This window comes from Prunus dulcis, chromosome 7, assembly GCF_902201215.1.
Source record: "Prunus dulcis chromosome 7, ALMONDv2, whole genome shotgun sequence".
Classification (NCBI taxonomy): Eukaryota; Viridiplantae; Streptophyta; class Magnoliopsida; order Rosales; family Rosaceae; genus Prunus; species Prunus dulcis.
This window is the reverse complement of record NC_047656.1, coordinates 9,752,476-9,778,026: the sequence shown is the minus strand read 5'-3', so window position 1 is coordinate 9,778,026 and position 25,551 is coordinate 9,752,476. Positions and strand designations below refer to the sequence as shown.

General features: G+C 37.1%; 2 protein-coding genes and 1 pseudogene across 2 annotated transcripts; 2 read left to right on the top strand and 1 right to left on the bottom strand.

Moving 5' to 3' along the window:
• Positions 1–464: 464 nt before the first annotated feature.
• Positions 465–14,101, top strand: LOC117635339 (annotated as a pseudogene).
• A 4,585-nt stretch (positions 14,102–18,686) lies between these two features.
• On the top strand, positions 18,687–22,283 carry LOC117636146 (squamosa promoter-binding-like protein 9). Its single transcript, XM_034370625.1, has 4 exons — positions 18,687–19,326; positions 19,705–19,823; positions 21,175–21,311; positions 21,439–22,283. Exons 1-4 carry the CDS (start codon positions 19,069–19,071, stop codon positions 22,071–22,073), a joined length of 1,149 nt encoding a protein of 382 aa, XP_034226516.1. The 5' UTR covers positions 18,687–19,068; the 3' UTR covers positions 22,074–22,283.
• A 609-nt stretch (positions 22,284–22,892) lies between these two features.
• Positions 22,893–25,276, bottom strand: LOC117634491 (G patch domain-containing protein 11-like). The gene is made up of 4 exons (XM_034368625.1): positions 25,133–25,276; positions 24,332–24,880; positions 23,539–23,604; positions 22,893–23,380 (listed from the first exon to the last, which is right to left on the bottom strand). The coding sequence occupies exons 1-4, from the start codon at positions 25,217–25,219 to the stop codon at positions 23,321–23,323; spliced, it is 762 nt and encodes a 253-aa protein (XP_034224516.1). The 5' UTR covers positions 25,220–25,276; the 3' UTR covers positions 22,893–23,320.
• Between the last annotated feature and the right edge of the window lie 275 nt (positions 25,277–25,551).

Below are 25,551 nucleotides of genomic sequence, written 5' to 3'. Positions count from 1 at the left end.
ACATAAATACCACGACGTTATATAAATAATGGTTTTAAACTCGTATGAACATAAATACCACGACGGTTTATTACTATTGACGTCGTTTAAAATCGTATCATACGTCGTATTTTATTAATAACCGTCGCTTGTGTTCTTAATCTTTTCCTGAAATATTTTCATTTGCAGTTTTGTCTGTTAAAATGGTTTCTCAACAACAAACTAAGGATTCTGGCTCCAAGAAGCTTGGAATGGTAGCTCCTCAAGACAAGTCTTCGAAGGAGATGAAGTCTTCGAAGAAGATGAAGTTTGCTTCATCATCTGCTGAGACAGAACAAACCAGCCAGACAACAATCTCTGATGATTCAAAGACTGGTCGAGGTATGAGCACAATGCCTCGTGTTGTGAAGAGAAAGCTTCAGAAACTGAGGCCAATTGTTGAGTACAATAAAAAGGGGAAAGGTATTGGCCAAGCACATAGTGAAATGCAGTCGTACATTGGTGTCTTGGCACGCTCCGGAGTTCCCCTTGTGGACAAGAAATGGTCCCAAATCCCCAAGGATGTTAAGGAGCAGATATGGGAAGCAGTTGACATGGCTTTTGTCGTAGGTCAAGGGGGGCAAGAAATCTGTTTTAACTTCAGCTGCCAAGAAATGGAAGGATTTCAAGTCTACACTAACGAGGCATTATATCCTTCCATACACCAATGACAAGGAGAAATTAAGCCATCCCCCGGAAACTTAAAAATTCATAGAGAAAGCACAATGGGATGCCTTTGTAGCTTCAAGGCTTTCCAAAGATTTTGAGTCTGTGCATTCTCAACATGCACAGATTAGAGAGAAACTCGAGTACAATCATCGATTGTCTCGAAAAGGATATGCTGGATTGGAGGATCAATTGGAGGAAACCATGCCCGGGGTAGAAATTGATCGATCTACCTTATGGAAGAGAGCTAGACAGGACAAACATGGTAACATCCCCAATCCAAAGGTGGCAGAAAAAGCAAAATTAATTGTAAGCCTACTCACTCTTTTTTAAATTTTTATTAAACTGTCAAAAATTCTTATTACGTCTTATGTTATATTTTTTCGTCGTGTGAATGATATTACCACGCCGAAACTTTTTAAAACACGTCGTTAAAGGTCTAAATAGGAATCACTCTGTTTTCTGTAATTATAGCATAAGACGTCGGTGGTTCATTTTCGCGTCGTGTGAATTATATTACCACGTCGAAACTTTTTAAATAACGTCGTTAAAGGTCTAAATAGGAATCACTATGTTTTTAGTAATTATAGCATAAGACGTCGGTGCTATAACTACCGTCGTGATAAGTTATAATAACGTCGGTTTATATGTTTTTGCGTCGTGTGAAATTATATAATACGTCGTTTGTACATAAATAACTGTCGTGGTTTTTGTATATCTTTGTTTTAGGATGAATTGCAGAAACAAGTCTCAAAGTCAGAGTAGATGGCAGCAAAGATGTGCTGACCATGGCTTTGGGCCCCGAGCATCCTGGCAGATTGAGAGGAGTAGGTGCCGGGATTTCCCCAAGGCAGTATTTCAATTTACCCAAACCACAGAGGGTTAGCTTTGACGACCGTTTGAAGGAGAGTTTAAGAGTTCTCCTTCAAGAAGAGACTAACAAGATGGAGGCTAAGGCAAAAGAAGAGGCCTTAAGGATGGAGGCTAGAACAAAACAATTGGTAGAGGCTGAGAGGGAGCATTTCCTTAGTCAGCTTTCCCAATTAATTCCTAATTTTGATCCAGGCATGCTTAAACAAAGAATTAACCAAAGCCCCAAAAATCCTATGTCTGACAAAGCTAGCTGCTCTGGAGGTGAGGTGAAATCCCTCCATTATGAGGATGATAATGCCAAAAATGGGGAACATCAGCAAGAAGAAGAGAAGGAAGAAGAAAAAAGAGATGAAGAGAAGAAAGAAGAAAAGGAGAAAAAAGATGAAGAAAAGCATGACGACAAGGTATGTTCACATAATTTTGCCTTTTTTATTTGTTTTTCAAAATTTCAGACGTCGTTATTTTTCTTTAAACCGTCGTTTGTTTAAAACGTAGACGGCGGTATTTTTTTAAGATGTAATAAAATATTCATTACGACGGTTTTTCACTGTCGTTTATATTCTTTTCAGACGACGTGTTTTTCCTTAAACCGTCGTCTTTATTGAATTACCACGTCATCTTTTTTATTTCTTTAAACAGGTTATTGAAGTTGGTGATTATTCAAATATGGAGGCGCCATCTTCTTTAAAAACCCTTTGTCGCTATGTGGAAACGACACTCGTGCCTGAGGATAAGACCCTGCAATTTACAATTGATAAGGAGGTGTTTGGTCGGGAACGCGATACCTTCCTCCTGCCTGAAGATATTACACAATTTGCAGGCATGGAAGAAATTGGAGCTACTGTGGTGGCTATATATATGAGGTTCGTAATTCTAAAATAATACGTCGTTGGTTTATATTTCGTCGTCTTAACTAACTAACCACGTCGTTAGTGTGTACCGTCGCGATAAATATATTATAACGCCCTCATCTATTTCAGTACGTCGTGTGAAATATTATAATACGTCGTTTTGTTATACATAACCGTCGTATTTTTTTTTGTGCTGACTTGTTTATATTATTTTTTGTATTTAGGTACTTACACGATGTTTTGAAACAAGCAAATATGTGCAGCATGGTTGGCTTTATCGACCCTGCTACAGTTAGTGCCAACTCTAGCACAATAGCTGACAGATCACGACTTGTAGCAGCTCGACTTCAGAAGACAGACGGTGAATAGATTTTCATGATGCCTTACAATCCAGGGTTAGTCTCCTTAGGATTTTGTTTTTATGATTTTCAATAAATGATAGCGTATAAACTAACCACGTCGGTGTTTTATTTTATTGAGTCGTTTGAAACTACTAACCACGTCGGTATTTATTTATCGTCGTGATAAATATATAATGTCGTCGTTTTCTACTTTATATCGTCGTGTGAACTACTATAATACGTCGTTTTTATATTAATTTTGTGCAGCCGTCATTGGATCTTGCTGATTGTAAGAGCAAAGAAGGAGACCGTCTATTTTCTGGATCCTCTGCCAGGTCAACGTGTGGTCGACGAGGAGGCGACAAACATCGTGAACAGTGCCATAAAAATATATAATACCCACATAGCCCGAACTGGACGTAAAAATGTAATTTGGAAAACTCTCTCAGGTACACCAAAGCAACCCAGCAGTGTCGAATGCGGGTATTACGTTATGCGCTTCATGAGGGACATCATCATGGATCCTTCCTTGGGGTTTGAGAATAAGGTAAGAAGAAATTACCTTCATACATTTCACGTCGTTTTTTGTATTATCAACGACGGCCATGTAAAATTACCGTCGTTGAATATATATACTACGTCGGTTATGAAAAATATCGTCGTCTGTGATTGAATTTCTTTTTATTGATAAACCCTAATAGTCATTGTTTATGCAGTATGCCAAGGGAAACCAGGAAGCTTCATACCCTCAAGAAGCCATTGATGAAGTCCGGAATGAATGGGCAGAGTTTGTTTTCCAAATTATTAAACAGGGCAATTATTGAACACTTGATATTTATGTATAATGTACAAATTTTCTCTATAATATGTAATGTAAAAATTTGTTGAGGTTTTCCTAAATTAAAAAAAAAAACAAACATACAAATTGCGTAAACGACGTGTAATACTTTTCCAACGACCTAATAAAGTAAAAAACCGTCGTATTTTGTTGTTATGTTTTAAACAAATACGATGTAAAAGGATTGTTAGATGACGTTCTTTGAACAATTGAGTCGTTTATAGTTTACAACATCTTCAATTTCTTAAGGGTTCAGAGTAGTACTTTGTAACTACAGCGGTTAAGTCGTGGAATATATATTTTACGTCGTATATTTAAATAGCCGCCATGGTTTCTCATTTTAACGACGTCATTCTAACGACTTAGTAGTCTATTACAATTTACAACGTCTACAATTTATTAAAACCGACGTGGTTTGTTGTTGTGATAAGAATATTTTATTATTTTTATATCAAAATATTCAAAATAAATATAAATAAATCAGAAAATGAAAAGTCAACTCCTATGAAGTCATTGATATATTTTCTTCCACATAAACCTTGAAAAAATTCATTTTGAATAACAAAAATTTAAAATGACCATCCAAAACCAAATTGTTTTGATGAGTGATAAAAACACTTCTAGTTTTATGGTTTAGGGTTTAGGGTCTAGGGTTTAGAGATTAGGGTTGTTATTTATTGTGGTTTATTTTTAAAGTATAATTTTTGGGTAGTCTAGGGTATATGTTAGACTTTAAAACCATAAAACCTTTTATAAACTTAATTTTTTTAATTTTATAATTTAGTTTTAAGGGTTTAGGATATTAATTTTTAACGACGGTGTTTGGGTCGTGGAATAAATATTTTACGTCGTTAAGTAAAATATCCGACATGGTTTCTACTTTAAACGACGTAATTTTAATATGTTAGTCGTCTATTATAATTTACAACGTCTACAATTTATTAACACCGACGTGGTTTGTTGTTTTGATAAGAATATTTTATTATTTTTATATCAAAATATTCAAAATAAATTTAAAATAAATCAGAAAAATGCAAGGTCAACTCCTATGAAATCATTGATATATTTTCCCCCTAAACCTTGAAAAAATTCATTTTGAATAACAAAAGTTTAAAAAAGTGCTTCCAAAACAAAATTCTTTTGATGAGTCATAAAATCTCTTCGAGTTTTATTGTTTAGGGTTTCGAGTCTAGGGTTTAGAGATTAGGGTTTCTATTTATTGGGGTTTATTTTTAAAGTATAATTTTTGGGTAGTCTAGGTTATATGTTAGTCTGTAAAACCATAAAACCTTTTATAAACTGAATTTTTTAAATTGTATAATTTAGTTTTATGGGTTTAGGTTATTAATTTTTAACGACGGTGGTTGGGTTGTGGAATACATATTTTACGTCGTGAAGTAAAATATACGACATGGTTTAGGCTTTAAACGACGTCATTTTAATATGTAAGTCGGTTTATATAATTTACAACGTCTTTAATTTCTTAACCCCTACATGGTTTTTCAGTCGTCGTTATATAAAAATATTCAAAATAAATTTAAAATTAATCCGAAAAATGAAGCTTCAAAATGAACGGCCTTACGTTCTTAATCCGAAAAATGAAGTTTCCGTCGCGGAATATTAAAATTACGTCGGTCCTTGTAGAACTTTCGCCTTGGTTTTTCTTGCGACGTTTTAAAACGCGCGCTCTCTAAAAATTTGCGCGCGACCTAAATTTTTTAGATATGGCTCTTATTCTTATACTTCGAACCCTGAAAACTAAAATTTTCAGATTTCGCGCGACATAACATTTCGCTCTCTCACTTCTGCTCTAATTAAAAGTTGCACTCTCCAGGCTCCGTCGAATCTGTGAGCTCGTCCAACCTGTAAGTACAAACCCTAACTTCCCCTTGTAAATTCATTGAATGATATTAGGTTGTATGCTTTGCGATCAGTTAATAATGTGCTTATAGGTATGGGTTCATGGATTTTCTGTTTAATGGGTTCATGGATTACATTATCTGTTATGTTGAATTGGGAATGGATTTAATTTTGTCGGATCTTTTAATCACCCTATGTTAGGTTAAATTGGGAATGGATTTATTGTTTTCATGCTTGGTTTCATGTATATGTTGGTTTCTTGCTTGGTTTCATGTATATGTTGGTTTTCTTGCTTGGTTTCATATATATGTTGTGTTCTTAATGGGTTTTGTGTTCTTGAAAATAAACTGAGACACGACGAATTTTAAGGCATACGACGACGATTACACGACGGTTTTTTAAACTACCGTCGTTGTATTACTTATACACGACGGTTTTTTCATAAACCGTCGTTTGTATTACTTATAATAGACGACGTCTGTTGAAAATCCGTCGTCTATATATGCCAAATACGTCTGTTTTTGTTTAAAACCCGTCGTCTCTGTTGTGTATTACTTGCTATTAAATCTTTGTATAATCTGCTATAGTGATGGTCATTGCCTGTATTTTCACTTTATTATAGATAATAGGTTATAGTGTCGGAGATGGATAAGTCATGGATGCACTCGGATAGAAGATCGAAGGCATATGAATTTGGGGTGGAAGCATTTTTGAACTTTGCTGTAGAAAATCTTCTAACTACAACACATATCCGTTGTCCATGTGTTAAATGTGTTAATTTGAAGTTGTTTGGGGTTGGAATTATAAGGGATCACGTATACTTTAATGGAATTGACCAAAGCTATAAGAATTGGACATTTCACGGAGAACCTTGGGAAGCAACTACTAATGCTAGTAGAAATGTTGAAGAAGATGATGGCCATAGTAGGTACAGTTTTGTGTCTGAAGAAATTGATATGGATGATAATGATTTTGGTGATTTTGGTTCCGATCCGTATGAGTTTGCCAATGTGATTGGGGATGGAGATCAACCAGTGTACCCTGGTTGTAGAAAGTACACGAAGTTATCGGCATTAGTGAAGTTGTATAATTTGAAGGCAAAACATGGGATGAGTGATGTCTGTTTTACAGAATTATTGATACTTCAAGGCGATTTGCTTCCAGAAGGAAATACAATACCAACCTCTATGTATGAGGCTAAAAAGACTTTGTGTGCATTGGGGCTGAGTTATGAGAAAATGCACGCATGCCCCAATGATTGCATCTTGTATAGGAAGGAGTATGAGGATTCAACTAATTGTCCTACTTGTGGTATCTCAAGGTGGAAGGAAGGCAAAGATTCAATCTTGAAAGAGGGTGTGCCAGCGAAGGTGGTGTGGTATTTTCCTCCAATTCCAAGGTTTAAAAGGATGTTTCAATCACATGAGACAGCTAAGAGTTTGACTTGGCATGCTGCTAGAAAATCAATTGACGGTCAGATGTCTCATCCGGCGGATTCCCCGTCTTGGAAACTTCTTGATGATAAATGGCCTGAGTTTGGTAATGAGCCGAGAAACTTGAGATTGGCTCTTTCATCTGATGGATTCAATCCCCACAGTTCTCTAAGTAGCAGATATAGTTGTTGGCCGGTTATCTTAGTTACATATAATCTCCTCCATGGTTGTGCATGAAACGAAAGTTCATGATGTTAACCTTATTGATTTCCGGTCCTAAACAACCCGGAAATGATATAGACGTCTACTTGGAGCCTTTGATTGATGATTTAAAATCTTTGTGGGTTGGGATTAGAGGAGTGTATGATGCACATAATGGAGAATACTTTACACTCAGAGCTGCATTAATGTGGACAATTAATGATTTCCCCGCCTATGGAAACTTATCTGGTTGTGTTGTTAAAGGATATAAAGCTTGTCCAATATGCGGCGATGATACACCTAGTCACAGGTTGAAAAATGGCCACAAAATTTGTTACATTGGGCATAGAAAATGGTTACCAATCAATCATCCATATAGGAGGCAACGTGCAGCTTTTAATGGGAAACCTGAATATGGCATACCTCCCGAGCCATTAACCGGAGAAGAAGTGCTGCATATGGTTGAAAATGGTGACAGAGTTTGTTGGAAGAAGAAATCAATATTCTTTGATCTCGAGTATTGGAAATACCTTCCTGTGAGGCATGCCCTAGATGTTATGCACATTGAGAAGAATGTTTGCGATAGTATCATTGGTACATTGCTGGAGATCCCTGGAAAAAATAAAGATGGGATTGCTGCTCGATTAGATTTATTGAACATGGGGGTCAAAACTGATTTGCAACCCAAGTATGGAGAAAGACGTACTCGTTTGCCTCCTGGGCCTTGGAATTTGTCAAGAGCAGAGAAGAGAGAGGTTTGTAATTCTTTCTATGGTATGAAGGTCCCTGAAGGTTATTCTTCAAATATTAAAAATCTTGTATCTTTACAAGATTCAAGACTTCTTGGCCTTAAATCACATGATTGTCATACCTTAATGCAACAATTGCTCCCTGTGGCAATTCGTTCTGTTTTGGAGAAGCCTGCAAGGTATGCAATAACTCGTTTGTGCTTCTTCTTCAATGCTATATGTGCAAAGACTGTTGATGTTTCCAAGCTAGATAAGTTGGAAGAAGATGTAGTAGTTACTCTGTGTTTGCTTGAGAAGTACTTTCCCCCTTCATTCTTTGATATCATGGTTCATCTAGTAGTACATCTTGTCAGAGAAGTTCGTCTATGTGGGCCAGTATATTTTAGGTGGATGTATCCGCTTGAAAGATATATGAAAGTGCTGAAGGGGTATGTTCAGAATCGTACTCGTCCCGAAGGTTGCATTGCTGAGCGGTATATAGCTGAAGAAGCGGTAGAGTTTTGTACTCAGCATTTATCTGATGTTAGTACAGTTGGAGTGCCTTCAAGCCAAAAGATGGGAGTTTCAAAGCCATTATCAGGTTGCACAGTGAGCGTAGTTGATCAGGACCTGTTGAATCAAGCACATCTATATGTCTTGGAGAATACGGAGGAAGTCCTACCTTATATCGAGTACGTATGAGTTTTATTCTTTAAGTTTCCATTTTAAATTATTTCTTATGTTTATCTTATATATTTGGGACCGTAATGCTTGAATTTTTCGTGTCATGTAGGCAACATATGATCCACATCAAGACTGCTTATCCAAAATTTAGAAAGAGAACAAAGTGGCTGCAGGATAAGCACAATAGCACTTTCATTCAATGGCTACGCTTCAAGGTATATGTTGTTGAATAACATATTTCTCTTTTAATTTTCTTCTTATTTCTATGTTAGATTGAATTAAGATTTGATTAATTTGCAGGTTCAAAGTGAACTTGAGGAAGACAATCATGGCGTATCAGAAAATTTAAGGTGGCTAGCAGCTGGTCCAAACATGGCAGTGCCATTATATAGGAGCTATCTTATTAAAGGTATTAAATTCAATATCAAGGCACAAGATGATGTGCGGACAACTCAAAATAGTGGAGTTTATTTACTTGCACAAACCATGCAAGTTGTTAGTGCCAAGGATAAAAACCCAATTCTCTCAAATATGGGTTTCTATGGTGTCATTCAAGAAATTTGGGACCTTGACTACCAAAAGTTTACAATCCCAGTCTTTAGGTGTGATTGGATAGATAGTTCTGGTCTTGTAGTCGACGAACTTGGATTTACCCTTGTAGATTTGAGTAAAATTGGACATAGGAATGACCAATTTGTTTTGGCTTCTCAAGTCAAACAAATATTTTTTGTTGACGACCCGATGCATCGTGGTTGGTCGGTAGTTTTATCAATGCCTAATAGAGAATATAATGATGTTATTGGTGATGAAGTCTTAGGTGATGTGATAATTGAGTGTGAGCCATTTACTAGAGGGATGCCAAATGTTGACACATTTGATGAACTGGTGGGTGAGTTAGGTGGTCAAAATATTCGAGATGGGTGTGAAGATATATGGATTGAATGATGCTTATGTAATTGGCAGTGTATGACATTCATTTTATAATATATTGTAATTTGATTTCTTCACTTTCATTATACAGGTTTTGGCCACAAAACAATCAGTGCAAAAAATACTGGATCCAGATTACATCATTATATTCTGCATAAAAAACAACGTCTGTTCAAATAAAACACGACGTTATGGTTAACCATTTATTCAGCATATTTACCGACGTCTTAAAGCAACGTAACAATGAAGAACCACGACGCTATTGTGAAGCAATTATCCAGGATATCACGTCGGGGAAGGATTAAGAACCGCCATGTAATCCAAAATAACACGACTCCAATCCCATAATACCGACGTCTAAAAAATGAGATAAATTATCTGAACATTAATTTGGAACCGACGTGGTTTAATAAATGCGTCGTAAATAATGACGTTGTTTAGAAGTTCAACGTCGTCTACATTAATAAGTACGTCGTGAGTAATGAATACATATAAATACAACGTCGACTATATAAATTCCACCGACGTTGTTTCGCATTTCAACGTCAACTACATAAATACATACGTCGTAAATAATGACACTGACAACTATATCCACGTCATCTTTTTTAGAAAAATCGAAGTGGAAAACTTATTTCACGACGGTCGTTTGTAAATAAGAGACGTAGTAGTTTTCAATAACGTCGTCTTCTCATGTATTTAAAGATGTCATATTTTTTCTTGTCGTGAAAATTATATTTAACGGCGTAGTGTTTTAGTTATCGTCGTTGTATGTCTATCTTGCGGCCTTGTTCTTCTAATATTTGTCATATTTTTCCTTTTTAACGACGGTGATTTGTTTGTGTTGGTCGTCTATTCTCATCCTCGACTATTTTTTAAAACTTATGCAGACTAAACACGTCTGTTTTTATTTTTTTTCGACGTTGTTTTATTTAACAACGCCTAATATTTATCGTCGTTGTTTGTTTCTGAAAATAGGACGTACAAATTTTGTAATACGACTCTCATATATTAGTAACCGACGTTGTTTGTTTTTTCAACGTCTATTATATAAATACATACGTCGTAAATAATGACACCGACAACTATTTCCACGTCATCTTTTATAGAAAAATCGAAGTGGAAAATGTATTATACGACGGCTGTTTTTATCTAGGCGACGTAGTATGAATCAATAACGTCGTCTTCTAATGTCCTTAAAGACGTCATATTTTTTGTTGTCGTGAAAATGATATTTAACGGCGTATTATTTTAATTTTCGTCGTTGTATGTCTATTTTGCGGCCTTGTTCTGTTAATATGTGTCATATTTTTCCTTTTTAACGACGGTTTGTTTAGAGAGTTGGTCGTATATTCTCATCCCCGACTGCTTTTTTCGATCTTTTTGCAGTACAAAGACGTCGTTTTTTATTTGTTGATGACGTTGTATATTTTAACAACGACGGTGATTTAGCGTCGTGGTTTATTAGGGAAAAGATGACGGTGGATTCCACGACCGCTGAAAAACTGAATACACGACGGTGATTTACCGTCGTCTTTTTGCTTTTTTGTAGTAGTGTGAGGAGCAGCAAAAGAAATGGTTGCCGTTGGCATATAAGATGCAAATTATTGGTTGCTATGCACAGACTGAACTTGGTCATGGCTCCAATGTTCAAGGGCTTGAGACCACTGCAACTTTTGATCCAAAGACTGACGAGTTTGTTCTTAATAGTCCTCCACTCACTTCAAGCAAAGTGAGTAATTTTAATAATGTTGCTTTTTTGTTTTCTTCTGATTTTTTTTCTTTTGAGTGAAATTTTAGTATCTATGATAACAAGCTTGTGATGGGAATTGTGCTTAGTGTCATTTTGATCTAGATATTTTCAACCATAATGTGGTGGTTATATTTTTCGTTGATTGAAATATCTAGTTTAGGCACTTATTTTCCTTCCTTATTGGTTGTGAATAGTGGTGGCCTGGTGGTTTGGGAAAAGCTGCTACACATACTGTTGCTTTTGCCCGTCTTATTACTGATGGAAAAGACCATGGAGTAAATGGTAACGACCAAGTGTAACATTGTTTGGAACTTCTATCGTGAAGTGAATGGTCTATTGATTTTAATTATAGAACCAATTCTCTTGTTTTAGGTTTCATTGTCCAACTTCGGAACTTGGATGATCACTTACCTCTTCCAGGCATAACAGTTGGTGATATCGGCATGAAATTTGGAAATGGAGCATACAACTCCATGGACAATGGTGTCCTGAGATTTGATAATGTCCGCATACCAAGGGATCAAATGTTGATGAGGTATCCACTTTGTATGCATTGTACTTGATGATAGATAGGATTGTTGTGCTTGAGTGCCCATATTTCTTATTCAAAGAGGTAGAAAGGATGGCTATTCTCATGTTCTTCTCAAATGTGCCAGGGTCGCACAAGTTACAAGAGAAGGAAAATATGTCCAATCCAATGTTCCCTGACAGCTACTTTATGGAACAATGGTTTTTGTGCGGCAAACAATTGTCGCTGATGCTTCCACTGCTCTATCACAGGCAGTATGTATTGCCACTAGGTATAGTGCTGTTCGTCGACAGTTTGGTTCAGAAAATGGTGGTGTTGAGACACAGGTATCTGATGGAACATTGCCTCATAAAGTTTGTTATCCTCTGCATGATTTTGTCCTGAAGATGTGTTGTATTTTGGTTCGTGTTTTGTTCCAGGTGATCGATTACAAGACTCAGCAAAGTAGGCTCTTCCCTTTGCTGGCTTCCGCATATGCTTTCAGATTTGTTGGTGAGTGGTTGAAATGGCTATATACGGATGTAACACAAAAGTTGCAAGCAAATGATTTCTCCACATTGCCTGAAGCTCATGCATGCACTGCGGGTCTGAAGTCACTGACTACTTCTGCAACTGCTGTAGGATAATTTATTGCTGCTCTTTATTCTTCTATGTTTTAGCTTTCTTTTTTAGGCCCATAAAGCTTTTGGGTAACAGCAAACATATACTTCACGTCCCATTGACAGAAACTCTCTCTCTCTCTCTCTCTCTCTCTCTCATAATTTCTTTTTTTGACAGGATGCCATTGAAGAATGTCGGAAATTATGTGGTGGGCATGGTTATTTATCTAACAGTGGGCATGAGAATGCTTTAATAGGTTTTGGCAATTTGACAACAAAAAAAGGGTTTTGGCTGAAAGGAAATCGGATTTGGGCTTTGTTTTGCTAAAAAAATATTATTTGGGCTTTTTTTGGCCGAAAATAAATAAGATTTGGGCTTTTGGAAAATTGTAAAAATGGGCTCAAGCCCAAACCGAGAGAATTCAGAATCGACCCGAGAACCGAGCCCATTTTCGGTTCGGCTCATTTTCGGATTTCACCCTAGGCCCGACTCGACCCGAGAACCGAGCTTCCTTCGGTTTGGCTTGCGGGTCGGCCAAAATTTGACCCGACCCGAACCGTGCCCAGGCCTAAATTCATTGGCTGAGAAGCATCTAATCAGGATTTTAAGGATGGTATATGATATAATTAAGGGTGAACAGAAATGTTTGCAAAAGTCTGCTAAATTAAAGACAGAAAAAAAAAAAATCCAAAAAGAATAACTCTATGGATGCTATGATGCACATCACTTGTGATTTTTCAGTTGTTTAGTATGTTATATCTTATGGAACATCCAAACATCAATCCTTCTCAAGGTTTACCACACAACTGACAAGGAAGAATGCTCTCTCTCTCTCTCTCTCTCTCTCTCACAAAGATTTAACAACGCAGGCCCCAAGAGAAGTTAAGAAAGAGAGAAAAACATATGGACCGGTTGTGGCTGATAGTTGAAGGTGTGCTGATAGAGGCAGTGATTACTTCTAGGACCCTCAAAGATTCTTGAACTCAACCGCAACTTTTTTTTGGCTACTTTTTTTGTTTTTGAAAAAAGTGAAAGTTCCTATTTTTATTTACCTTCACCTAACAAAACAATTTCCTTCTCGGTGAATGTTCTGTCTCTTATCAAAAGGAATGACACTCTTTCTCTTATCAACAAGAGTGCCAAGTGTTCATGAGCGTCATCTTGCGGATACCTCCCCAACATGCAATGAGGATGGCATTCAAAGTCATCATCCGCACCGGCCCTCGCTTGGAGGAGAGTTCAATTAGAGGGGGTGTTCATGAGCGTCATGTGAAAGAGAGTCGGAAAGAGACATGCATTGGAGGTCTAGGTATGAGTCACATTTGTTACAATAGTAACAGAAGCCTTGGCTCAAGCACTCGCACATATGACAAACACTCTGTCAAATGAATTAGCTTCTTTTGAGAAGAGTGGTGTAGGTGAAGCGGGTGAATCGTTGTACTAGGTAATTCAGCACATGTTTTATGGACAAAGAAAGGGCATTGTTGTTGGCGGACACAACGATAAAAGGCCTTGCTACTGATGGTGGTGATGGGTCCCATGCAAGCGTCACATGTAATTGTACTTAAAGCATCTCCTAAACCCTCGTTATGGAGGACGAAGAGATGTTGATCGAGGATAGAGTGCTTCAGCAGTTTCTCAACTTCTTTTTTTATAGTATTTTATCAGCTCCGCCATGGCCGACCACAGACCCTGAGTTGATATTTTCCTTGATTTCATGTGCTCGAGCATCTGGTTCAACAGCTCTTTCAGATCCTGCTCCTTTAACAGATGTTTGTAGTATTCATCTTCATTAAAATCAGCATCAATATCATCAACATGAACATCAACAAGAAAATGACAATCAAACGCCTTATTTATTTTCTCCCTGGTACATATAGTGTGGGCAATGTAATTGCAACTATCACAATGATCTTTGTTCAGTTTTGAACTGATTGTTTGTATTGAGTTTCTGTTTGATTGGTTGGTTGGTTGGGTGTCCGTTCTTCAGTCCAGGTATGATGGATAATCCTGGATATTTTCTGATTTTGGACTAATCCCTCATCAATGCTCAAGTGGTAAAAAGATTTGCCAGCCGTAATTTTCAAAAGCAAGTCTGACTTTACTTTCCAGCTTTCATGGTCATCAAATTTATTTGGAGTCTAGTTACCAACGATGAGGAGTCATTATGACATACCTTAACAGCTAAGAAACTATAAACTTTGGACTAAAACTAATTCAAATAATTTGATCCTTGGATTAAATCACCATTGGTGGTAACTTATTTCTCAATTATCAAAATAATGTGAATTTATTTAATTTAATCCCCTTTTGTTGAATAGCATGGGTCATTCATCATTTTTGGAAGACACAGCTCAATACCCATTTTGGAAAGTGAACCCAACGCTTATTTCGGGCCGGCGCGCAAATTTCAGACCCAAATGAAGAGATCTTGTAATTTTTTATTGAGAAGAGAGAGAGGGGGAAGGGGCGGCAGGCAGGGTGAGTAGAGTAGGGGGGTTGGATTGGGATGGGAGGTGGTTATGGCATCTTTTTTCTTTTGTCTTTCTAAAATTATATTCTAAACGTAAATAATGAATTTTAAATCCAGCTTATAAAAAGTCTCTTTTTTTTTTTTTTAAAAGGATTTTTTCTATTGAGATGGGCAATAATATATTAAATTCACACATACTACACGAATGCTAAGACTCGAACCTAATAACTCTTTGTAAATTAGATTAATTTAGAGTAGTTTAGATATCACTTTTAGCAACAACAAGAAATTATGATTGTGACTTTGTAAAAAAAAATTATTGAGAGAGGCATCACTAAACTAATAGTTAGTCAGTTATGTTGTGTTTTAAAGAAGAATGCTATTTGTCCGAACTTTTTCTCTAAACTCTTTCCCAACCCAATATGACCTATGTGGTAGGAAGACAAAAAGAATAAGTAAATAAATAAATAAAAACTTTCCTACACCGAGGATATATTTTAGCAATCTTTCTTCCTCACGCATCATGTTGCACATCAAATCATTGGATTAAAAGAACAACAATATTATAATACCCACTTTGTGAGAAATGCCTCATAAGTTGTGAAAAAAAAAATGAGATAAGTAGTTATAACAAGTAAACCAACCAACCCCCTTTCTTCTGATATCCCAATGAGGAAGCATGCTTCACCTGCTGACTGCTCAACTGCTATTAACATATTTGACCTAACAGGACATTCACCTGCCACACCATTAACAATTAATCCCCTTTATGAAATCAATCAAATATTTATTCCTGCTTTTAGGTGAAAGAGGGCAGGCAGGCAGCTAAAAAAGAAGTGGGTCATTTGCTGATGAGTGATTCTGATAGCTTTATTTGCCCTTTTCTTCCTCTCTTTTTTGTAATGGTAAGGTAAGAGAAGGCTGGCTTGTTGGAGAATGCTACTGAGAATAATGGCTTCAAGTCCAACCAAACCAAACTAACAAAAACTGCAAACCCAAGCTACCAACCTTGAAATGGAACCCTTATTGAATGCCATCAAGTTTCCACTTTTCCAAACACAGCTCTTATTTCAAATAATTTCAATGGAAAATAATTCAGAGACCTCAAGGTTCAGAAATTCAGAGTAAGATTCTTGCCAATATATTTGCGAAGCAGTACCTGCATGCATGTGTCTCTCTAGGGTTCAGAAATTTAGGGTATGAAAAAATAATAATAAAGAAAATGCCAAATGCCTCACATGCCAACACCCCTAAAAATGTGACATCCTATTGTACCAAAAATTAAAAAAAAAATTAAAAAAAACTGTCACTTCCTTCTCCAGCTCTGAAGTATTCAAATTCCAATAAGTAGCAAGTCTGAAATGGAACAAACAACTCAGAGCCGAGCGCAGATTGACTAGTTTCAAATCAATATAGACAATTTTCCCCTTCTTTTAACATTGGTTTTCTTATTGGAAGTACAATCCTTCCTTGGTAGCAGTAAATTAACGGGGCACTCAAGGCTGAGGAGATTGACTACTTCAAACGAGAGACAGGTGTGCCCTTCTTTAAGGTAACTTGTACCTTTGTTTTGTCATTGGAATAATATTTGAGCTTTTCAACATACATCTATAATTCATGGTGAATTATTAAATCTCAAAGTTGAATTATTAGATATGTCCTGTTGTGTGAGGAAACAGTGATGAGATGGGGTAAAGGAGGGCCTTGCGTGTCCTTATATCCATCATCCCTCGCTCTCACCTTTTAGCATAAAAATTTGTGTGAAACGGGAATAACAAATTCACAATATTCTTTTGTTATATTTGGTCAATTACAAGTTATCACGTAGAAAAGTTATCACGGATAGCATACTGTGATTGATTGAGGATAGCAAAACAATATTATTCCTATTTTACACTGTGTTTCCCCACCTTATAGGGTTTATTTTACATTAAATTTCAATGATCCAACATGTTTACTTTTCAAGTCTTTATTCATAGATCATGGTGAAATAAATAGACAAACACAATATTTACACAAGTATTTCCCCACCTTATAGGCAAGGGCAGAGCTGTACTAAGGCCTGGGATGGCTCTGGCCCCTCCAATTTATTTAAGCCCTTTGAATGTATATATTGGATGTGGTAACAAATGCAAAGAAAAATTGCTATACTTAAGCCTATGGTCACCTCACCACAAATCAATACTTGTCAAAATTGTATTTTAATATGAATATAATAGTAAAATCATACTACATTTATAAAAGAAAACCACTCATTTCAATTTAGTGCTTTTGTACGCAATAATTTACTCATTAGGCTAAAAAAAATATACAACTAATTACTTTTTGTGTTTAACATTTTGGCCCCCTCAAATATAAAATCCTAGCTCCGTACCTGCTTATAGGGTTTATTTTACATTAAATTTCAATGATCCAACCCGTTTACTTTTTAAGTTTTTATTCATAAATCATAGTGAAAATAAATAGACAAACACAATATTTTCAAGAAACATTAAAATGACTACCTTTCTGATTTTGGTGATTTTTTGCTCCTAAAAAGTTGTCTCTCAAAGAAATTTACTCGAGTAATCCACCAATGGAAACTCCACACCGCACACACATATATATATATATATATATATATATATATCTTGTAAATAATGTATTGGGATATTCCTGATATTATTTATAATAAAAAAGGAAAAAAGTGCATAGTCCAAACATGAAAACCAGGTTTTGATAAAGTAGTGGATAATCTACATCACTGCCCCCACATGGATGGATGAACTGAAACAGCATGAAATATTCACGCATACGTAGCTCCTTGAAGAAGGAAAAAGTGTTTATAACAGGAAGTACAGGCAGCTGTGGCATATATGTTAGGGGAGGCAATTCTCCTCAGAGCCCTTTTCTTCCAACTTGGATAACATAATATTCTATAATTAGAAAATTCAACCTAACTAAACTACATGCTTAATTTTATTTTTGCTAAGCCTCCCAATTGCAGTACATGGTTTGGTTTTTCCTAATCAAAATAGTCGTCTAATTTTTGTACACATTATCTTGCAATATTTATGCGCGATTGATTACGCTTTCTAGTTTTCTGTATTGCAAGAATCTCCTTTGAAGTTGTGTTCTTTCTGTTTTATATCATGAATTTTTGCCCAATATATCAATGAATTTTACTGCTTTACAAAATAATATCATGAGTTTTTGCCCACTATTTATAGACTAGGGAGTCTGCTGTGCATCTTTTATTTTCTTTAAAATTAACCAACTAATAACTTGCCCGAATCAATCAACTACCTACCCTATTGTACTTGTACCTAATGCTAAGTTAGAAAAGTAAAACTCTTCTTGACTTGTGATTAAATTAATAGTAAAGTTTAAAAGAGAATATATTTTTAGAGTACATTAGTGAACCACGTTGAAATCAACTAATTACATCATTTGTACTAATGATTATTGCGATTTTTAGTGGTATAGTCTACAAACATATGGTCCCCTGATGGATTAAAGTTCTCTTTTGGGAGTTGGTATTGACAAAATGAGGGGAAGTGAAAGCATAAGAGAACTATTTTCTTAGTTATAGTGGGGGTAAAATCTACTAAATCATAATGTAAAACACATTAATCAAGAAAGCAGGGGCAATTTAGACATTTTGACATGTTCTAAACACAAAATTATGTGCCCCATGCATCATGCATATGGGCACCCCCATCCATAATCCATAATATCTCATCAAAAAGAAAAGCTTATAAAATCTTTTTCTTTTTTCTTTTTATAGAGAGAGAAATCATATGTAGAACTCGGAATATAAATAAATGATTTTAATCACTTGAACTACACACCATTCCGAATCATATGAATTCTTTGAGAAAGGAGAAGAAAGTTTTGTTAAAAACGACAGGTGAGAGTTATAATTGTCAAGCCCGTAAAAGGAGCTTCTTGTAAAGCTGAGTGCTTCTGAGAGAGAGAACTCCATTAAAGTACACACTACCCATTCATCCATCTCTCTCCGTTCTGCGTTTGGCTCCATTATTTTTGTACCTCTCTCTCTCTCAGACAAATTACACAAACAAAATCTCTCTCTTTCTCTCTCCGAGAGGCTCAGAGCTGGCATGGGCCATTGTCAGGTCCCTGCTTTTCACTATCCCTCCACATTCACCACCTTTATCACTCTCTCACTACCGCTTCTTTAGAAAGAGAAACTGACCTCTCTCTCTCCCTCTCTCTCTCTCTCATACATATATATATTGAGGCACATTCATGACCCCAAAAAATACTATGAATGCACTGTAGAGGTCAACCATGGAAATGAGCTCGAGCTCTATGACCGAGTCAGGGAGCTCATCTTCCTCTTCCCCACCAAACTCCTCCACTGAGTCACTCAACGGCTTAAAATTTGGCCAGAAAATCTACTTTGAGGATGCGAGTCTCGGAGCTTCATACAAATCCGGGTCTGCCGGGTCTTCTTCTTCTTCTGGGGCTACCCCGCCAAAGAAGCAAAGGGCCGGGCATTTGGCTCATCCGGGTCAGCCACCCAGGTGCCAGGTTGAAGGCTGCCAGGTGACACCAAGCTCACAAAACATACAATACACCTTACTCTACTATATTACAGCTAGCCTTAAGGATATTAATTCTCCTAGAAAAAGTCATGCCAGAAAATGGCTAAACTAGTTTTCTAACAGTTTTTCATTCTAGAGCAATCTATTATTTGCAGTGTATATAAATTGTATCAATCATCAAATTTTTTATTTTTTATTTTTTTATACAAACGATAATTTACTCTAAATTAATCTAATCTTGAGAAGGGATTCAAACTTGGGTGCCGGCTCACTGTCCTGGTCAACTGACCTAACACACTCTATGTTCAATCATCATTATTGAATGAAACAGTGCAGTAATTTCAGTGTTCTTACCCAAAACATAAACATTTGTGAGCAGGTAGATCTGAGTGATGCCAAAGCTTACTATTCCAGGCACAAAGTGTGTGGCTTGCACTCTAAGACCCCTAAGGTCATTGTTGCTGGTCTTGAACAGAGGTTTTGCCAACAATGTAGCAGGTCAGCAAGCACTTGACTTTTTTCTAATAAAGTTTTTAGATTTCATTGTTGGGTATTTTTTTCAATTTCATTGTTCGACTTTCAAGTTTATAAATTTTCTGGTAAACTAACATCTTTGGTGCTTGGTGGGGTTGTAGCTTATGCTTCTTGTGGTTGTTGATTTTGTTTGTAATCTAGCTGTGCTACTTTCCAATTTGTCAAATTCTATTTGTGAGTGAGTATTGTGTTATGTATCTTGTTCTTGGTGATTGTTCTTCTGAGTGTTAGCTGCTTTGGACCTTGATGAAGGCTTTTCAGCTTTACTTGTTTTCTTAAATGATGCATTTGGAAGTGTTGCATTGCATTTCAATGCTTCAATTGCAAGGCTCGTATGCTAAAGTTATGGTGAGATTATTTTCATGAGCTGCATTGAGGCTTGAGAACGTGCAACACAGTTCTCACACTGTAAATTGTGACTCGTGAATCGCTTGCAGCAATAGTGAATAGACTAACAACTTGGGTTGAAACAGATAACCAAGGTTGTTTCATTTAACTCAAATTTCTTAAGGTTGTAGAAGTTCTTGTGATCAATTTTATAACCTGTGCGAACCATTTCATTCTGAACAGATTTCATTTGCGAGTATAAGATTTGAATTTAGCAGTAAATGTATTTACCTGTGGTACTTAAGATTATCTAGTCTCTATGATGGTTCTGATATTTTGGTATAAAATTACAATTGTGATATGTTTTTCGGCATTGGCAATCTATTATTGGATTCATGTGATGGTAGGTCTACTTTCAAAAATGAATCTTGCGTGCCCATGCTGCATACCAAGTGTGCAACATTCTTCTAAATTACAGCAGGAAGTGCGAGGTATACCGGCATGACATAAAATTTTGAGATTTGCTTCAACAATTCTCGGTCGAGTGACAGAAAACTTGTGCATTGTATCGTCTCTTTAATAGTTTGTTCTTTGCGATCTCAAACTAGCAGCATATGAGTAGGGTATTAAGTTCATGATACTTCCTATGTTTTATTTTGTTCATCAATATTTGTTTATTGTATTTGAGTTTGGAGGTTGAAAAATGGTTGTGTTTTTGTATTATGAGTATTGTTAAAGGTCTTGGTCTTTCTGCTGAGGGCTTTTCTTTTTTGAACTAGAACATCTAGCATCCAGTGAATTTCAGGTCACATCAGTTGTGTCACAAGCACAACCTATGTATGCTCTTTATGGAAGAATCTAGATCCTCGGCTTAGCCAAACTAAACACTAATTAAATGTCTGCTTTTGCTTTTGTTAGGGTACAAATTTCTTCAAGTCTTTAGCTCAGACCCTAAATTAATGGTAAATAATTTTCTTACCTCTCCCAGATTTCATCAGCTTCCTGAATTTGACCAAGGAAAACGTAGTTGCCGTAGACGTCTGGCTGGTCATAATGAGCGCCGGAGAAAGCCACAACCTGGATCCGTATCTACGCGTTTTGGCCGACTTTCTTCGTCTCTCTTTGGTTAGACATACCTCATCATAGTTGAATTTCCCTTTAAAATACATTTTTGCGCTCTCTTATGTTTTTTCAGTTTCCTCTTATGGTACGTATAAAACGTCAATAAAATGTTTTTTGCTTGAAATGATAGAAAACAGCAACAAAGTTGGAAGCTTTCTGATGGACTTCACTGCATACCCAAGGCCTGCTGACAGGGATGCAAGGGCGACCACAAGAACTGAGCGAGTAACTGTTAATCAAAATGCCAATGGCACGGGCGATTTTCTTCAACATGCATGGCAGAGCAACTCTGTTACTACATCCGGCCGTTATCTACAGGGTTCAGCAGGCGGGACTAGTTATCCTGATCCTGGAATTCCTCCTCGAGAATGCATCACAGGAATCGCTGACTCAAGCTGTGCTCTCTCTCTTCTGTCAAATCAACCATGTGGCTCTCGTAACCGAGTATCGGGTGTTGGGATGAATGCCTACTTGAATACCTGGATGAACACCCAAGGGGTAACTGTGGCTCAACCAATGGCTCATGCTGGGACCTCCGATCACTTTCCAACCACTTCGTGGGGTTTCAAGGGAAATGAGGCTGGTAGCAGCTCACACGAGATGCTTCCCAATCTGGGTCTCGGTCAAATCTCACAGCCTCTCAATAGTCAGTACTCTGGTGTGCTTGAGCTGTCTCAACAGAACAGGAGGCAGCAGCACATGGAACTTGGACACACCAGGGGCTATGACTCCTCCACCAACCAGCAGATGCACTGGTCACTTTAAAAGGGGTCCCTCATTCTCTAGTTCTTGTGGATGCCTTAGTGTGACTTTAAAAACTTGGAACTTTAATTTTCTTGCAGGTTTTTATGTCTTGTTGGGTAGCAACCCAAACTGATCATGCTTTGTATGTTAAGACTACGAATATCGTAATCTAGGTTAGCCTCGAAGGCTTTAACTGTCTACCTAGTAATAAAGCTACGATTTGGATGCGTATAGTCATTCTATAGTGAGGGCATTATCGAAGGCCCTTAGATGAGGTCCTATCTCTAACCGTTGAATCAAAACTAACTAATTTGATCTAACAGTTAAGAGATAGGGTCTCATCTAAGGGTCTTACTAATGCCCTCACTATATAGTTCTTGCCCTATGAGTATTGGTGGTTAGTTTGTGAATTACTTTGAAGCACTTTGGGCTAAAATTGGGTTCAGTGCCGTCAGGTGTTGATGCTTGCAATATGGCGCTCGCTCATGGTTCAGCTTAATTTTCAACCAGGTTTGCACTAAATGTTCTCTTCTATTTTTTATTTCAAACACCATAGATTACAGGTGAATCTTAGACTGGTGGGCCCTAAATTTGTCCAGATAAAAACCCACAATGTTTCATGAGTTAAATTGTAATCCAATTTGGCAAACAAATATTAGAGATTGCATAGACACAGATTAATTTGCAAAACCATTGGGCAAGCCTTTCCAAATATCAATAAAGTACACTAGTTTATTGTTGAGCACTGAGCTTCTATATACATGTACGACTCCTGCTCCGAGGAAATTCCACAAGTTCTTTTTTTGGTTACAAGGCGGGATGAACCCTAAAAACAAAAAAGAACTAAAAAAGAACACTTACTTCAGGGCAAAGCCCCGCCTAATCTGTCATCCACAAGTTCTATAATTGTGTACATATGGTTATTGATCCACACACTCGGGAGATATTTCAAACTTAACTCACAGAGGTGTGATTTAGTACAATCTCGATTATAGGGATTTTCCCAACATAGTTCTGAGGGTTAGCAGCTGCAAATTTCAAATGAATATCTGAGTGAGCAACTTCAGTGCCTTCCTACTGGTTTTTTACTCAGAGAGTTGCACATCGGAGGATAGGAACTTACGACGTCAATTGGCAGCAAGAATGAAAAAAAAATCTCCATAACAAGCAAGTGCATCCATCTCCAAAGAAGAGTTGCATTATCTCTCAGTATTCTCTGTTCAAACAAGGAAGAAGGTCTGGGTGTCCACAGCATTAGGGAACTTAGATCAGTGGTCATCTTCATCAGCTCCAGGGCAGTGGGTTAATAGTGCCTCCATTGATTCATACTGAAATAAACAGCAGAATCTTTAGCAGGACAATCGAAAATGTTGTAATTGCAGTTCAGATTTGAAAACAAGCAATTTAGCTCAAATTTCCCTCTTGGAAGTAAATGATAATTCCTAAATCTTTGTAAGAGTTTAACAAGTCCATGTACTGGGCTTACCTGACATCCACAAAAGAGGCAGTATCGATGCTCATCTCTCAGTTTCATCAATATCTCTAGCAAATCCTGCAGGCAGAAAGTAACCATCATCACAGGTTATTTCCAGGCATAACTAATATTTCAACTTTCCCAAGTAACATCGAGCAGTAATAATCCAAAGGCATTAGGACAAGGAAGAAACAGAAAGGGATGGAAATCGTCTACAAGGCCTGGAAATAGACCCAACTCCTGATACACCCAAGAAAGAGTATCTAGCATAGCAGAACTACAATAATCTGGATACTATCAACTCACATATCCTAAATTAGCTCTTGGTTGTTAAATTATTCAAAGCTGAAACTTTCAAACCTAGTTATTACAAAGACCACCTAAAAGTTTATCCTAAGCCCGGTATAAGTCTCCAGTTGTTGACCACCAACTATATACGAAAAATTTGATTACCGGCAGGAAGATCAATGACACGATCAACAAAACTTTGGTTTAAATTCCACAATATGCAACATTATATAAAGGCCACATTTGCTTTATCATATTATCTAGGATTCTATTGAAACTCATAGATGACGGGACTTGTTCTCAGTTAAATTTCCAATTTAAGAGAGCCGGCACTAACTGAAAATTAACCCAATAACAGTTCCAATTTGGATGGAAATCATCATAATCCATCTAATGTTGTACATTATGCATGTCAACCACACATTTAATCCAAAATTTCTGTCATATTACATTAAAATGATGCTCACTAAACCAATTATGCACTAAAATAAAAAGGACAACAATTCAAGAAACATACCTCTTCTGTAATTTCTTCCTCTTCCTCTTCCTCTTCCTCCCCTCCACGCTCCTCTTCTTCTTCCTCATTCTTCTCGGGCGGCACAATTTCCTTATTCTCCAATTGATCCAAAACCGCCTGTGCCTTCTTAAAATTGACCACAACTCTCCGACTCCGCCACTGTGACTTTTTCCTAGACCCAAACTCCTCCATCATAACCTGCTCGTTCCTCCTCTCCGCCCAAGTCCTTATTTCTTCTCTCTTCCTCTTCTCCTTATGTGGGTCCTCCCGCCCAATTCCAGCCCGTGAGCGCCGAATGTCAATCTTCACTGGCTCAGCCTGGCCTGATCCCTCCTTGCCAAGAGCTGAGCCTGGGGTATACCCCATTTGTTTTAAAAGTTTGAATCCTATGTTGGATTGTGGAATAGGAGCAGCCTCTATTTTGGCCAAGGTTTTCTCATCCTCTTCCTGCTGCTTTCTCTCCCTATTGAGTTTACGCTGTTCTTGCCAGTTTAGTGCTTTGGATTTTTTCTTAGAGGGTTGAATACTTTGGTTTTTGCTATTAGAAATCTGAAATATAGATAGGTACATTACGGTTAGAGCTTTTGTCACCAAAAATGAAGAATTAGCTCAAAAACACAAAACTCATGCTCCATGATGCAAACAAATCCCTTATGACAATTGAGAAAGAAACTAACAAACCCAGAAACAAAATAAAAGATACAAAAACGAGTCAGAACTAGGTCTCATGATTCTTATGATGCATTTTCTAGGGAACCAAACATAAAATTAACCTTACAACTTACAAGTTAAAAACCTTACCTTTTTGGATAGAAGTCCTGGAGGGCCGGAGGCTTCTGGAGTCAGGAACTGAGAGAGGTCGCCCATGTAATCATCTTCTTCCGCCATAGCCAGAGATCTCGAGCACCTACACAACGATTCACTAAGCAAAAACGAACAGTAAGCCTTTGAATTCTTTTCCTTTTATTTTCATTTTTTTTAAATAAAGAAAAAACATAAATCAATTTTCTGAAGAACCCAAGACTATTGGGTTTGGGCCGGGTTTTTATTAGGCCCAGTTTTGTAACAAACTCCGGAGAAGTGGCACGTGCGAAAATAACGAAACTAACGGTTTTGTGCTGATGTTGGGTCCAGCTATTCAACGATTGTCAAACTCGTTAAGACATTGTTATCAGTCTCTCTCTGGCTCTCTGCAACCTCCACAGCACACATTCCAAACC

Coding starts and splice junctions, on each gene's coding strand:
- LOC117636146 (XM_034370625.1), top strand. CDS start 19,069: ATGGAAATGAGCTCGAGCTCTATGACCGAGTCAGGGAGCTCATCTTCC. Junction 19,327..19,704: donor GCCAGGTTGAAGGCTGCCAG/GTGACACCAAGC, acceptor ATTTGTGAGCAG/GTAGATCTGAGTGATGCCAA. Junction 19,824..21,174: donor TTTTGCCAACAATGTAGCAG/GTCAGCAAGCAC, acceptor TACCTCTCCCAG/ATTTCATCAGCTTCCTGAAT.
- LOC117634491 (XM_034368625.1), bottom strand. CDS start 25,219: ATGGCGGAAGAAGATGATTACATGGGCGACCTCTCTCAGTTCCTGACT. Junction 24,881..25,132: donor CAGGACTTCTATCCAAAAAG/GTAAGGTTTTTA, acceptor TCTATATTTCAG/ATTTCTAATAGCAAAAACCA. Junction 23,381..23,538: donor GCCTCTTTTGTGGATGTCAG/GTAAGCCCAGTA, acceptor TGTTTATTTCAG/TATGAATCAATGGAGGCACT.